Source organism: Hipposideros armiger, unplaced genomic scaffold, assembly GCF_001890085.2.
Source record: "Hipposideros armiger isolate ML-2016 unplaced genomic scaffold, ASM189008v1 scaffold_294, whole genome shotgun sequence".
NCBI lineage: Eukaryota > Metazoa > Chordata > Mammalia > Chiroptera > Hipposideridae > Hipposideros > Hipposideros armiger.
Window position 1 is genome coordinate 1610767 of NW_017731644.1, and position 16776 is coordinate 1627542.

General features: G+C 42.5%; 1 protein-coding gene across 1 annotated transcript in view; it reads right to left on the minus strand.

Moving 5' to 3' along the window:
- Positions 1–7600, minus strand: part of SH3GL2 (SH3 domain containing GRB2 like 2, endophilin A1) — a 196045-nt gene extending 188445 nt beyond the window's left edge. The window contains exon 1 of the mRNA XM_019659079.1: positions 7268–7600. Within this exon, the coding sequence (XP_019514624.1) occupies positions 7268–7312 (45 nt within the window). The 5' untranslated portion in view covers positions 7313–7600. The remainder of the gene's footprint in view (positions 1–7267) is intronic.
- Positions 7601–16776: the final 9176 nt, after the last annotated feature.

Below are 16776 nucleotides of genomic sequence, written 5' to 3' on the forward strand. Positions count from 1 at the left end.
TAGTTGACATTCAATATTATTCTACTTCAGCTTCCAGTGTATAGTGCAGTGGTCAGGCATCTGCACAGTCTATGAAGTGATCACCCTGATAAGTCCAGTGCCCATCTGACACCCTACATAATCTTTACATTATTGATTATAGTCTGCATACTGTATTTCATATTGCCATGACTATATTGGGACTACTAATTTGTACTTTCTAATCCCTTCACCTTCTCCCCCATCCCTACCTACCTCCCATCTAGCAACCATCAGTTTCCCCCCTCCCCATGGAAAGTTCAGTTTGAATTATCAGAAAGACATTTATATTTCTCTGAGATATCATCATTCAGAAGAAGCCAGAAAATACTGCCTAGTAGTCCTTCAGAGACCTAAGCACCTAAGCAAATCTCCTAGGAGCTAGGTGGTTCTTCTCAAAAATTATATACAGCTTCTCCACTGTTATCCATACCACATACAGTTTGACCCCAGAGGGCACAGGGTAAAGCAACTAGAACATCACATTCTGAATTTAGTTGTACTAAATGTAAAATCTTCAAAAATAGTGAAGTTACTTCCGGAAGCATGAGACTCAGCTGATGTTAGTACCATCTCAAAATATTCTGTTGATAGTTTGCAAGAACATTTGACATGGTCTCACAATCATGACATTGTGACAGGTTTAGCTATCGTGCTGTTCTTAGCCTTTATTATCCTTTATAGACCACATAAATCAGTTTTCAACATTTGGGCTCCAAAGTGACGGGAAAATTCTAACCCCAAAAATTTAGAAAATTTGTACTGTAAAATTTTAAAACTTCCTATTTTGTCTCCTGCGACCTCAACATCGCCCCACATACAAGCTGTGCACACACCACCCAGGTGAACGAGTATACCAGTGTGATACGGTGGACCCATCACAATTTCCCTTCTCTCTCTGCGCCTGACCATGACCTAATAACAGTCAAATGCGCCAAGGAAACTCTCTCCATGCTTTCCCTCCTCTTGTGCACCTGCCCTGGTCACCAACGAAGGCACATGCCCAGGGTCCTCATGCTCCCTCTTGGCTCCACACCTGCTGGGCTGAGCCCCCTCCCTTGGCTCTCGTCCCATGTGTCCCCGCTTGGTGTGCAGGGTCTTTCTAGTACCTGTGAGTATAATCAACTCTGGTTTCCTGTACCTTTGCGTCCCCTTTGTGGCTGCACCCAACTGATCATCACATAAAAGAACATAGAACAAGGGTACAAAGGATTAAAAGAACTGAAATGGGGGGAAAAGGAAGTCAAGGAAATCCTCTGATCTCATACCCGCCTCCCCGCCAGTATCTTAGCCATCTGGACTTAACCTCTAAAGGACTGTTCATCCTTAGGAAAAACCCCACCGCTTTAAACCCTGGGGCTGTTTTTGAATTCCACATCACCTAATTCTCCTTACAGCTGTCCCCTACTTTTTGAAAGTCCATGTTACACCACTGGCTTTTACGAAAGACCTATTGTACATTAGTACCTGTTTTCACTAACCAAAAAAATCCAAAGAGGATTTTCACTTTTATGAAAAAAGGCAAAAAGCAAAAATAGTGTTTCAGGGTTTGTTTTGTAGCGAGCTGTTATATAGGCGCATGCACGCCAGCAGCCAGAGTGGCCCCACCAAACTCCTTCCCCAGGAAAGACACTCAGCATCTCAGCATCAAGCTGCCAGAGCTCTGAACTGTGTCTGTGAGCATCTGTGCTTTATCTTGATTTATTTGGTGCTTCTGTTAGCAAGATGTGTCCTAAGGTATCAGAAAAGACTGAGCGCTCATAAGGGTGTTATGCTTAGCATAAAACTGGACACAATTAAGTGTTTTGATCATGGTGAACAAAATAAAGACATTGTGCAGGCACTGAATTTTGGGTTTGGGGACCCTCAAACATTTTCCATATAAATTAATGGTAATTGCTTCTTTGCTTTACGCCATTTCTGCTTATGAAACGTTTCATAAGAATGCTCTGCTGTTCACATAGCAGGGAAAACCTGTATACACCTACCAATGGGTCTTGCCCTTCTTCCATGCTTCCTCAAGCTACCCACACCGAAAGAAGCCCTCGGGTTGCCTGATGACCCAGAAATCCACATGCTGCACAAGAGGCTTGGCAGAATGGGATCTGCTCTGCAAACCCCCTCCCCCAATGACATTTCTCCTTAAAATAGTCACCATTTTCCCCAACCAAATCTTGCCATTTCCAAGGGTATTCTAATTAATTTTGGAGATACTTTAAATTTTTCCAAGAGATTGAAACCAAAATTCATATAAACTCAATTTAAAACATTAAAGAATCACTGTGGGGGAAAAAACTTGCAAATACATAACTATGTCACAACAAAAACTTTGATCAAGAAGAATTTCAGTCTCAAGGGAAATTATTTTCAGCTGCCACTTTCATTTCAAACACCTTACAGGACCATTAGCCAAGTGTATCAGTAAGTTAGAGCTCATTAACAACATTTTCTTTTTAACATGGTTCAAGTTATCCTTATTATGCAAGCATGGCATTCTCACAAACATTATCTCATTCAATCCCGACACCTCCGGAAAGGTTTTTTGGTGGTCGTTTTTTTTTAATATTTGATTGACCCTAAAATTAGTTTAGAGGAGGCTGCATTTTAATCAGACATCCTAAATCCAGTAATAGAATGGATGGAGTGATCATTACTGTAAGAATCACTCCATTCTCTTCTGATAACAACGTCAATTTCTTACAATGTATTTTTACTCTTGGGGAGGAGGGCTAAGAGTGAGGAATTTAAGAAGCTGGTGATAGGTTAAGGACACCTTCCCTCAGAAAAATGCACATATGAAATGAGACATATAACCTTAGGAAATACATAGGTCCTCTAGCCTATTATGGTTGCCAGCTAAGAACCTGACAAAGAGCGCAGGTGTAAGAACACTGTGTCAACCAATAAGCCATATTTGAGAGTTTGAAAGCAGCAGAAAGCTTACAGCAGGCAATGAAGAAATTGAGAACCTCACTCAGATAGTCATAACTAATTACTTACCATTTAATTAAATACCTTAAGTTTTAAGTCTCACCAAATCAACAAATGCATAAACAGGTTTATGTAACAGTCTCCAAAAACAAAGCATCTATATAAAACACACCATTTTAAATATGATGAAAGCATGAAGAAATTAGTTAGAACAGATAGGCCAGAATACCAATGTAACTAAATTTTTCAAGTTGGAGAATTTGAATGTAACAATAATCGTATACCAGACTATATCATAATACACAGCCTAACCAAATATGAGTTTCATCATTTTTTTAAAAAATCAGAAGATATAGTGTATAATAGGTATATTATATACCTATTATATATCAAACTCATTTAAAGAACTATTTCATTTAATACAACAGAAAGTTATCATCTGCAGACTGAATGTCCTTTTGAATGTTGAATCAAATACAGTAAAACCTTGGATTGTGAGTAACTTGGTTTGCGAGTGTTCTGAAAGATGAGCAAACATTTCTATTAGTTTGCACCAACCTAATAATACATTTTAACTTGGTAAATGAGTGATGTCTTGCAATACGAGTGGTTTGTTTCGGAACAAATTATGCTCGCAAACCAAGGTATTACTGTACACTATTTAGAAGAACACTGTGGTGATCCTTTTATGCAAATAATGGCTGTTCTAGGTTGAATTATGACCGCTCACCAAGTTCTTATGTTGAAGTCTTGTCCCCCATACCTCAATGTGACTTCATGTGGAATGGGTCATTACAGATTTTATTAGTTAAGAGAAGGTCGTACTGGAGTAGCGCCCCAATCAAATATGACTGGTGTCCACATGAAAAGGGAAAATTTGGACACAAATGGACAGACCAGGAGAACACTAGGTGACCATGAAGACTGAGATCTGGGTGATGTGTCTACAGGCATACCTCGGAGACATTATGGGTTCCGTTCCAGGCCACCACAATAAAGCGAGTATTACAATAAATCAAATAATAATATTTTGGCTGGTGGAGAGTCCTGCCTTCAATTTGTAAAAAGCACATCTGTGAAGTCAGTAAAGTTAAGTGTAATGAAAAGTGGTATGCCTGCATGAGCCAAGAAAGAACAAAAGTTGCCAACAAGCCAACAGAAGCTAGGGGACAGGCCTGGAACATAGTCTTGCCTAGAGCCTTCAGGGGGAGCATGGCCCTACCGACACCTTGACCTCAGACTTCAAGTCTCCAGGAGTGTGAGACAATAAATTTCCATTGTTTAAAGAACTCAGTTTATGATATTTTGTTATAGCAGTTCTAGCAAACTAATACAACGAACTAATAAATTTTATTCTTTAATACTTTCACAAGTTACTATAAAGCAAGTTATATCCATATCAAATGCTTGATAAAGTAGAAAAATTACACACACACATATATATATATATATATATACATATATGAACCAAACAGATATTTTCACCTAACCTGCCAGTTGAAATCAACAAGTGAAAAAAAATTGACATTACTCTTGCTGAAATGAAATGTCAATATGAATAAAACTCACTAAAAGTAGAATAATACATGTTCATTTGCCCTATTTTACAAAAAAAGAATATCTTACCTATTCTAATTGCATGGTAAATTACATCTTTTTGAGCAATAAAGTTTATTAAAGTAAAAAGATCGATTTTTGCTACTTTAATATATTCTCAAGCTAAAAGGCTTTTCCACACTAGTAGTAGTATTTTATTTGGCAACAGCATTTTTCTCACTTCCAAATAGCTGAGATATTGAAAACAGTTGTCAGCAACAAGGTAGAAATAATCAGTTCTAAACCAAGAGAACAGTTGTGATACATATCAGAGATTTCAAATCAGTGAGCAAATACTAAAGTTATACTGCTTTATTGATACCAATATCATCCCTCTCTAACATAAGCAAAAACTCAATTTCACATACACAGGACAAATGCTTGCCTGAAGCGAGGTCTTTCACTTGAAAACACACGCTATCTAATCAAGCATATCTGTTCTCAAAAGGAAATAGTTCTAGTTCTAAAGCTTCCTCTGTAGATAAGGTCAGGTTCATGAGCTACATGGGGGAAATGGCTTAAAAAGTGAAATATATGGCTATTTCCCCTAATATCTTTGCCACATGCAAATATTAGTACTGGCTTTACACGCCCTTAAAATACACATACGTACACAGGAAGAATAACCTTTGCCTTGGGCTTTCTAAGACTACGCTATATTAAACAATGGATAAGAGGTTGCATGTTGCCTCACCTTTAAAATGAAAGACTTTTCAGTAAAAAGAAAATGATGCAATGATTCTGCATCTGGATTCAGTGTGATAAGTACTAATCTTATCACAAGCAGGCCTTTCCAATGATCTAAGAAGCTCTTTCACATCATAATTCCAATTCTGTATTCAGAACATTCAGAGCTACATATAACTTCAAGATTTAGCTGAAATGGAGCCTTCTAATTATTTCTGTCAAGGTAGCAAAGCTAAAAAGTCAATACTTTCCTCATGTCTCATTACCAATGTAAAGAACAGTATTTTATCCTAATAAAGTTATCCTTAATGTACACTTTTTGTGTGTATTCTACAAACTCATTTATGTTCACATCAACTCTAAGAAATAGGTATTACCCTCATTTTACCAAGGACAGGTTCAGAAGTTAAATAACTTGCTCAAGGTCATAGACAGCAGAGAAGGGGTCAAGCTTTAGCCTTTCCTACTCTAAAGCCAAGGTCCCTAATTGCCATTTAGGACACTAAGCTCTCCCAAGGAAGTCCTCAGAATCAGCATGAAGGATCATGGTGTTGGTGAATTCAACGCTGAGGTCTGCTTCGGAGAAGTGACAAGTACCCGAAATAAAAAAGGTTAGTGACATCAAAGAAGTGCTGCCTGTAAATTTACGGCCAACACATATGCTGGTTCTATAAACCTGAAGGACTTTGAAGTATAAAGTTATGAGAGGACTTCCAAATTACACCAACAATACGTTTATATTTACAAACATTTCTGGCAGAGAGGTTTCAGAAAGATCCAATTTGAAAAGCAAAGATGATTGCACTGATGGGCATTTTTACTGAAACTGTCTTAGTTTCTTCGATTTCCCAAACCGACAGAAATAACTGGTTTTATAAAAGCAAGTCTGTGGTGACAAAGACAGCATGTGGGTGCACGGATAAATTTTGTGCTGCATCTCTCATCCCAACTTAACCAAGATTCTGTAAAACGCAACCCTCACCTTTCCTGAATGTGGCTCATAACAGGACTGTTACTGTAGAAGCCTGGCAAAACCTCACTACTTCTGAGGAATTATGAGAAAGCTCAATATTAAGGCTAATCTATGAAAAAGATATTTAAGACTAAATTATGAGAACGACTTAAAGAAATCAACAAAGCCCTTAAGCTGAAGATCCCTTGAACCAGAACTGTTTCAGAAGGATTAAAACAAAAAAGTAGTAACCATATTCATTATATAATAGGTCACATAGTATTAACTTGTTTTTCCCCTATATAAAATCCTTCAACCAAACCCAATGAGACAAATTATTAGAATCTGAATTAATAAATTTCATTATAATCACAGCTTATTAACCCCACAGAGAAAGACAGCCACATCCAAAATGTAAACGGCTCACTTAAAATAAATTTTTAAATAGGTGACGGCTTGGTTATGGTAAGGCTGCAACCCCCTTTGGAAATCTTTCCAGACAGCAGACTGCTGGTCAAGCCTGGACCTCAGAGGGGTTTGACGACCGAGTTCCCTAAGGAAAAGTTAATGCATGAGCTTTGCCGGGGAAGCCCCATCTCCCCACTCCCCTGCGCCTGCAGAGGACCGAGGAGGGAGGGGTGAGGAGAGCGCAGGGGGAGAGCGCAGGGCGCGGACGTCCCCGCAGCCGCCTCCAGTGCGGGCCGCCGCTCGTGCCAGCACATCCCGGGACAGCCCGGCGCACCGACACCGCAAGGTCACGGGGAAAGCGGCGACTTTACATAATCTCCCGCCGCGCCGCCCCGGCACCTGCAAGCCTGGGTCTCCTCCCAGCCGCGCCCGCGCGGGGAGATGCGGAGGCGGCGGCGGGGCCGCTAGGTGGGACGCCCGGGACCCGCCGGCGCCCGCAAAGCGGCGCCGAGCCGAGGGTGGGGGCCCGAGGGCGGGTTTCCAGCGCGGCGGGCGGGGCGGGCGATGCGGGGCGCGGCCGCGGCGGGCTCGGCGCAGGCGAGGGTCCCCCGCTCCCCGCCGCCCCTCGCAGCTCCGCCCGGGACCGCCCCGCGGCGCACCTGTCACGCGCCTTACCTGAGTGGCTTTATGGAATTGCTTCTTGAGCCCGGCCACCGACATGGTGCGGGAGGACGCGCGGAGGCGGGAGACAGCGGGTGCGGGAAGGAAGCGGCGGCAGAGCCGGACGGGAGGGCCGAGCCGGGCGGCGCGCTGGCCGGGCCGCCGCTCGTCGTGCCGCCGCCGGGGCTGTGGGCGCGGGGGCGCGGAGCGGCGCGGGACGCGGGCTGGTGCGGAGAGACACCCTGACGTCAGGGGCGGGTGATGCGGCCTCTTAAAGGGGACGCGGGAAGCACCGCCCCGGGCGTGGGGCCGGCGGGCAGGTGCTGCGGCAGCGGCTACCTGAGCGCGGGCGCGGGACACGCCGATCTGGCTCCGTGGCGCCCACAGGCCTGCTGCCAAGTTAGAGGGCCCAGGGCGTTCTCCTGCCCCGGGGGTGTCGTTCGAACCCCCGCAGACCGAGGATCGGTCCCTGCAGCGTGGTAGCCCAGGCACCGGGCACGACTCAGGTGACTTGCTTGGCTTCCAGGTAGCCGCTGCGGCGCTGCCTGCCCTTTGACCCCGGCCTCTCTGCAGCCTGGAAAGGAGTGGCGCTCTATCTGGGGTAATGAATAAGTCATTGCTCTTTCTCTGACTTGTCCCGGGTTGGCTGGTCACAGAAAACATTTCTCTGCCCTCGGTTCACTATCCCTTAAACCTACATGACGTTAGGAAATACCACCAACTCCCCCTCCCCCACACACACCTTTTTTTGGGGGGGGGTCTTATACAACTTAAGGACTTAAGAAGAACACAATTTTTAAAAAACCTTAAAGTTGGTTGGATAAATAAAATTGAAGTGGGCTATTACAGTAATAGCATTTAATCCTGCTTACAGGTATGGAAGGGATTGAATATGGACTTGGCTTTCACTTATGATAGTGGATTTCAGATATTTTCAATCTAAAATAAGCATTATATAATGTGAAAAGGCGTGATGATACTAAGCTGTACAAATACTGCATATGTAACAAAGTATCTATTGGCAAGGCTAAAGGGAGACTCTGGTACAATTAAATTAATTGGTAGCAGAGCAGCACTACATGTCTTCTATGTTCTGGTAATTAGCCACGTCCTCTGGTTTTTCTAGGACTGAGGAGCACATAGAAAAGAACTTGAAAGCTGTGCCCACATAGGGACCAAAGTTAGAAGGAGGAGAAGCCAGAGTGACAGAAGCCAAGATGAAAGACATTGCCAAGGATAAATAAGGAAACAGTATGGCAGACCAGAGTACTAGGAATACCTTTCATTACCTCCACAACCCCTGCTGCCTGGAGAGAACCATAGAACCCACCTCCATTCTTCTAGCCAAGCTGATACAAGGGGTTCCTGTCCATCAGCTGACTAGCCAATCATAGTCCTTGATAATGTGAACTGAAACACCTAAAAGAAGAGTCAGGCAGATAGTGGTGGATAACAGAGGAGTAAGAGCACACGGACTTGTGACCCAGTCTCCAGAGAGAATCAGACAAAAGGAGCACATGTCCAATGTGGTTGTCATTACTGACATCCATGTACCTACCTTCCAGATACATACATGGTAGAACTGCAATTTCCACACATTTTGTGGTTAAATGGAGGCACTGCGACAAGACAAGTTCCCTAACTCGTGAGTTGGGAAGAAAAGTGACTGTCACTTCTTGGCAGAAAATTTAACTGTTGGAATGAGATGCTACAAAGCTCTCTTTTCACTCCGCAACAATATTCTAAATAGTTGTGGTCTGTCAACCAGATCCACTGTGAGAAGGAAGTAGAGCAAAGTCCCCAGCTGATGTTCAACAGACCTTTAGTACGAGTGAGAAATAAGCCTGAGTAATTTTAATCCACTAAGTCTGGAGTTGTCACTGTGGCAAAACTGGTCTAGCCTGACTGATGCACAGACAGAACAGGCTTTCCCATTTCCCAGAAGATGAAGGAACGTTTTCCAGTTCTTGCCATGGCCCACATGTATTTTATTTTTTGTCATCAGGTGTCGGTGAAGTAAGTTGTCCATTTGATTCTTACAAAAAGCATCAGTGAAGTTGGAGGAGGTGTTTCCTCGGGTTTCAACCTCACTGAAGCAGTGGACAGACTCAGCCCCTGGGCCTGAGGGTCAGAGGGAATGGTGGCTCCATGTCCTGACCTCTTACCCTACATTTTCCTTATCAGCTAGGGAGGGGGAAGTGTAAGCTCTGGTGACCCATTCTAAAACAATGCCGGGCAAGGGGCAATCTGTATCTCAGAGCAGCATTGACAGGGAAAGGTGAAAATCCTGCAGATAGATAGGTGGGGCTACTGATCTATCAAAATTTAGAAGAAACCATTAAAGTAACTGGACTGAGGTGGTATGCCCAGGGCACACTTACACCTGTAAGGCCCACCATGGCGATTAGCAGATTCCTGACATTAGGAAACTCTGCAAGAGTTTGGACTTAATGCATGAGTAGGTGGGGCTCTAGGCTGGAAAGATTTGGGTGTTAGTGTTCTGATGACTGCTTTTGTACTCTAACAGGTGAAGCCTGCATATGCATACATAACACACACACACACACACACACACATACACACACACACAAACACTACCATAAAATGCTATTAATGGACATGCTGCTGGAGCAGTTCTCAAACTTCAGAGTGCATCAGAATCCCTTGGAGGGCTTTTAAAGCACAAATTGCTGAGCCACACCCCCAGTTTCTGATTCCCTAGGTCTGGGTGGGGCCCAAGAATGTGCATGTCTGACAAGTCCCCAGGCGATGCTAACACTTTGGTGTGGGGACCACACTTTGAAAACCAGTGGACTTTAGTAGAGCTCTTAGGATTGAACTTTTATTCTCTCCTCTCTCAATTTTTAAAATGTTTTCCCATTAATTGTATAATAAAAAAAATATTTTATAGTTAATTTTTCCTACCTGGTCCCTGATCTGAAAAATGGAACATTTTTATAGAAGTGTAGGCCTAGGTTGAAATGGCTAAGAGATAGAGCAACTAATCTACAAAGTGGAAGGGCCTGGGATTCATGAGCTCAGGTCCCTAACTGTGAAAGGTGTGAAATGGGGACCTAAAGAGTCTCCTCGGAACTATGAATACTTAACTGAACCCTAAATTAAACAAAGCAAGTCTCTATCTTTCCTTGGTTCTTCATCCACCAACTTAGAAGACACATCCTGCTATACGTCAAAGGAACTACCTTGAGAGAAAGAACTTCTTACGGATTTTAAATCCTTGCGAAAGCATGGTTCATTCTCCCAGGTATCCTCTGGGTTTCATGTAAATCCAGTATTTCTATCAAAGCCACAATTTATACCTATAAAGATATTTAAGACGTTACCTTTGAAAGAAATTTGTTGAGTTCCTCCTACTAGCGGGCATCACAGTAGGAGGTTTTGGGGGGTGGTCAAGTGAGATACCAAGAAAAGTACGGATGGGACCTTGAACCCCAAGTAGTTTCCAGGCCACTAATTCAGAAAATGCTTCCTATAGACAGTTACTGTGCCTTGAATACAGAGGGATGAATGCACTAGACTGAACGTTTTTCCAACATGAGTGGCCTCTTTGGTTGCACAGAAGCTGTGACAGAGGCTCTATGGAGAAATGCAGCAGCACAATACAGGGAAAGGAGAATCTAAGGTCAGTGAGTAAGAACTTTGTTTCATAAAGGTGGTTGTAATTCACCATGCTACCCTCTCCTCTCTTGAGATCAAATCAATGTAAAATGGCGAATAAACCTAGATCTGCTTTTAAAAGTTCCAATTAAATGAAACCCCCACACAGCAAGCACCACCTAACTAATTGGGCAGAAAAGTCATGGTCAGCAATAATTCCATCACATCGTTCATGCACTATTTCTCCTTGCATTAGGACAAAACTTCTAACAAATACCACACCTCTAGTTTGCACAGAACCACTGCATCCCTGTCACCTTTCTCCAAGGACACAGAGAACAAGCAGCAGCTCTCATCTTTTTGCCCTTCAGCCCCTAACCCCTCTTCTTTCACCCACACCGGGGCAAACTACTCCTGACTTTATGTGTAAGCTTATTAAGCACAAGAAGCACAGCAAAGCAAAGGCATGAAATCCCAGCTCTTATTTTACAGATGAAAAAACAGAAGCAATGAATGGAAGTGTCTTACTCATTGTTCTATCTATTCCCACTTCTAGCCTCAATTCAGGGCAGAGCCTCCAATCAGTGTTAATACATACAGATGGGAATGAATGAATGAACGATTGACAATTTATCATGGTCACTGATGCCATAGTCTTGCCATGTTGGGCCTGATATTTAACAGCCTTCACCCACCATCCCTGTATTAAAGCATGGATTGTGCTGGACCCAGATAGTTGTTCTGGTATGACTAGCACTTAACATAAGATTCTGTGCCCTTGGATGCTGCCAGGAGCCTTGGGCCCCCACCCAGCATGGACAGGGCTCACAAGCCCTTTCCTAGAGATGGGAAATCAAGGGAAAGACTACTGTCCTTTCCTTGCCTCCAGGTTTGTCACCTACCACCCACCCTACAACAAATACAAAGAGAGAAGCACACTTCTTTGTCTCTTAGAGGTGGAATTTGTGGGTCTTTCTCTCTGCCCCTCCCCCCCCAACCCCCACCCCAACCTTTTCTTCGCTCCCACATAGACCTCTTCCCTCCAAAGAACAGGGCCTCTCCCTGTGAAAACTTCCTTTTATTAACCCAGTCACAGGAGGAAGAAGACGAGGAGGGGAAGGGGACTGACTCAAGTGGGTGACTCACATTAGGCTCACACATCTGGGCCCCTTTCATTATTTACATCCCAGTTTGAAAAGCTTCCAACTTCTCTAGCAAAATCCTGCCTCCACCAACGCCCAACTCCAGTGCCTTTCCTTTGAAGCCTTTCTCCAGCTTTCTAACCCCATGTCCTCTTTTCATTTGTGGAATCCCAAAGCCCTGATTGTGTACCTGTAGCATGAACTTGGTCTAAGGTGGTCTAAGGTAGATAGATGATAGATGATAGATAGATATAGATAGATAGATAGATAGATAGGCAGATAGATAACCAAAAAACATATACACATTTTAAGAAAGGAAAAAACTGTATTAAAATTGTAATACTGAATATATACTGATAACAAAAGATGAATACAAGTCATGTGTAAACAGTTTTTGACACCCCTGATATGTAATATATATCATATTCTCTCTCTCTCTCTCTCTCTCTCTCTCTCTCTCTCTCTATATATATATATATATATATATATATATATATGTATATATAATTAAATTCTTAACTCTTTGAGTGTAGGGTCTTATCTTTACTTTTACAACTCAGCAGATAATATAAACACCCACTGATACAGGCTAATTGAAATGTTAAAAGCCTGGCGAAATTTTAGAAGCTAGGTGCAACAGAGGTCCAGAAAGCCTGGGACTAGCTAAGCTTTTCTCTGTCTGAGCAGGCTGTTCAATGGTCGTCATGGCCGCTCCCCGACTATATCCAAGCCTGGGTCTCCAGGTTCCTGTGAATTCTGAGAGTCCCTGATGACCTTCCCATAAAATCCCCTTTGTTCATTCAGCTAGTATTGTTTTCCATTACTATTTTGTTCTCAAGTATAGTTGACATTCAGTATTATTCTAAGGCCGGCCGAGTGGCATGGTGGTTAAAGAGCTGGCTTGGGACACCAGAGGGCTCCGGTTCGGATCCCACATATGAGGGCCAGTGACACTGCCCTCCACAGCTAAGATGCTGAACAACAGCTCAACCTGGAGCTGGGCTGCCGTGAGTCGCGGGCATCAGCGTAAGCTGCAGCCGCTGTGGCAGTGGGTTGCCATGGGCTACCATGAGTAGCCAGCAGCCAGCGTGAGCAGCCAGCAGCCAGCGTGAGCGGCCAGCAACCGCTGTGAGCGGCCGTCAAGAAGCCAGCAACTGATCTGCCTTGCCCAGGAAGAGAGCAATGATGGTGCCAAGTTGAGCCAGTGAAGCAACATCCTCCACAACTAGATTGAAGAACAAAAGGACAGCAACTTGTCTGTTCCCCTTCCCCCAATTCCTCAGCGCTGTTCCCATCCCCTAATTCCCCAATAAAAATATTTTATATATATATATATATAATTCTATATTACTTTCAGGTGGACAGCGTAGTGGTTAGAGATTTATATATTTTACAAAGTGACCCACCCCCAATTAGTCTGTTACTTGCAATCAGCAAACTCTAAGTGATATATCCCCTTCATCCCCCAACCCCTGCAATAATATTCTAATCTGAGTTCCATTTCTTGTTGGAATCTAGCAATTCCAATACAGCAATTTAGGCAACTACTGTTCCTGCTAAGCACTGCATTAGGCTCCCTTTTCTGACAATGGCAGACAGATTGAGTGACAAGGAATATGGTCTGTTAGCAAATGTCAATTCTCCCAGTAAGACATTGACATTCTGATTTACAAATAAAACCTTCCATTTATTTGATTAGTATGTCTCAGGCTGTCAGGGCTGGAACTTCCCCAGCCCCTGGGAATTGGCAGCTGAACAAAGAAATGCCAAGCGACTGGACGCTGAGGCAGCAGTGCCCACTCCTGGAATGAGAGCAACCTTAATTAAGGGTAAATGGTGAGCTGACTTATTCTATTAGCTTATTTATTCTATTTCTGGGTGGATATTATGATTAGAGATTCTGAAGGAATGTTGTTAACCCTGAACTTAGGATCTGGCTAGTCAGCTTGTGAAAGCATGTGTTATGGAGGCCAAGTTCTATGTTAGTAGCTAGTTAGCCATGCAGAGAAAAGCTATTCTTTAATCACAGTATACATTCTACTCTGTGATCTTGAGTGCGTTATCTTAATTACAGAAAAGTTCAGGTAAAAAAGGAATGATAATTTACTTCAGCAAAAACCTGTCAACAATACTAAGAATGCAGAGTACAACCTTCCAATAAATAGTCTGTCAGTGTCAGCTTTATATATGAAAAAATATATATATTCTAAGGTACTATGTTTTAATAAGACAAAATATATTTTAGAAGGGATAAAAGGATAGATCATTTATATATATTTAAATAGATCGCTTATCTTTGATTGTTTGGGGCCCTTTTTTTTTTTGCCTTTTAAGAAATTATTGGTGGTTTTATTAAATGTGCACAACTTTTATTTTCCCTGGTCCACATATATAAATCTGACTTCAATGACAAATCAAATATAAAGCACTATTTTTAAACAGCATTTCAGACACTTAAGTTAACAAGAAAACACCACCTTCTCAAAAATACCAATTTTCTCTCAAGGTCCAGTCACAGGAAGTTTGCCATGTAGAGAATTCCACCCTCTCAGAGCTCCCTCTAAGGCTTGATGTTTTTACTCTCCCCTAGAAATCTTTCCTAAGTGTCTAACCCCATGGTGCCCAGTGGTCCCCAGACCAGCAGCATAGCATCACCTGGGAACTGGTTAGATTAGCAAATTATCGAGGTCCCACCCTTAACCTACTGGATGGACAACTCTGGGGGAAGGCCATACTCTGAGGAAGACCATACCATCTGTGATTTAACAAGCCCTTCAAGTGATTCTGATGCAAATTCAAGTTTAAGAGCCAACTGGTCCCCAAGCTGCAGAGGTAAGTGCTGGGGATGGGAGGGGATGGAATTCCCCTAAGGCCGGAATGCCCCCCCCAGGCAGCCAACCTTAAACCTTTCCCTTACAGAAGCCCATTGGATCATCACCACGGGCAGGTATTATGATTTTTATTCTACAAGAAAAGAAACTGAGATTTGAGGCCTATATCCATTTGCCAAGGCTGCTTGTAACAAATTGCCATAAACTGGGTGCCTTGAAACAACAGAAATTCATTCTCTCACAGTTTTGGAGGCTAGAAGTCCAAACTCAAGGTGTCAGCAGGGTTGGTTCCTTCTGAGGGTTGGGAGGGAGATCTCTCCTGTGCCCCTCACCTAGCTCCTGGTGTTCCTTGGCTTCTAGATTCTGCACTCCAACTCCTGCCTCTGACTTCCCATGTTGTCCTACAGTCCGTGTGTACCTATATCTAAATTTTTCTTTTACAAGGTCACCAGTCATGTTGGATTAACGATCCACTCTATTCCTCTATGACCTCATCTACATTTAGCTAATGATATCTGCAGTGAACCTACGTCCAAATAAAGTCACATTCTGAGGTGCTGGGAGGTTAGGACGTCCAAAGATCTTTTGTGTTTTTTTTGGGGGGGGGTGTTGGAGGCTGGAGTGGGGATGTGATGGGCAGCTAAACCCAGAACAGGGCCCTGACTCAGGACTCCTGTGGAGGACACTTCTCATTCCTCAGCATTCTTAAATCACCTCCCTGACACCAGGGACACAGGGACATGTGGCAGATTTCCTCATTTAATGCCACTGGCAGAGGAAAAAGTTACAAAGAGGGATACATTACTTACTCCCTTTACACAGTGTGTGTCCCCAAACCAATGATGTTCATGTGCATTAACTTAGGATCTTTTCTGGGACCCTTCTTCACCATTTCATATCTGGTATATTTGAACATAATAAATATTTTCTTCCTATTTCTTAGATCCATAGCTAACTATTTAAAGACATAGTTTAAAGAAAAGAACATAATATCCATCATCCATCCCACATGAATCTGTGCTCCTTCTGGTTTTAACCGTATAAAACAGCCAACCCTAGGCAATAGGGGAGACTCATTAGGCCTGGAAAACAGAACTTAAATTCAGAAGACTATAAATTCAGAACTACTCCACAGTTTTGGCTATGCCCTTTTGGGGTCCCAGATCATCCTAAAGAAAAACTGCAGGTGTTTGCAATCCGCTTATCTTATGACTGGGTTCTGACCTTTAAGCATTAAACAATCAGAGGGAGAGATGGAGCTAGTGATGGTGTACCCGCCAGCACACCTGTCAGTCACGCTTGTCTGTCTGGAAGCACTGTTAACCTGAGTGTACCTTACACTTCAGCGATCTTTATTTAAGAATTTTGCCAGCCAAAAAATGATAGAGCTCTCAGACCTAGATTTTATCATGAAATTCTTTTAAATATAGGTAAACACTGAGAGATCTACACTGGGCAATATAAAAAAGGAAAAGTCTCCAGTTATTTCCATGAATGCAATTAAAATGCCTAAGAAGCTAAATGAGAAGATCAATCTCCAAAAAATTACCACTTCTAATTTCCTCCATTTCATTGAACATAAACTATTATCAAGTTTTTAATTAGATTCATTGAAGCATTGCTATGTCTCATGTAAACAAAGCATTCCCTCTCATTCAGTTTCCATTTGTCTAATATTTAGCATTATGTAAATGACCAAATATGAACTTTGAAATTTTTCTAAACTCTTTAAATACTTTGGAAGTGGTTATTCTGTTTGGTTATTGCAAGGACTCTGAAATATTAATTTTTCTCAAAGTATTTTATAGTGATAATTTACTCAAAAACTTTTCTTCTCTATCACAAACTATTCAAGATGAATGGTAGCTATTTTAAGAACAATTTCCAAAGTAAAAACTAAGATCCAACAGGAAAATACACAAAGAATATAACC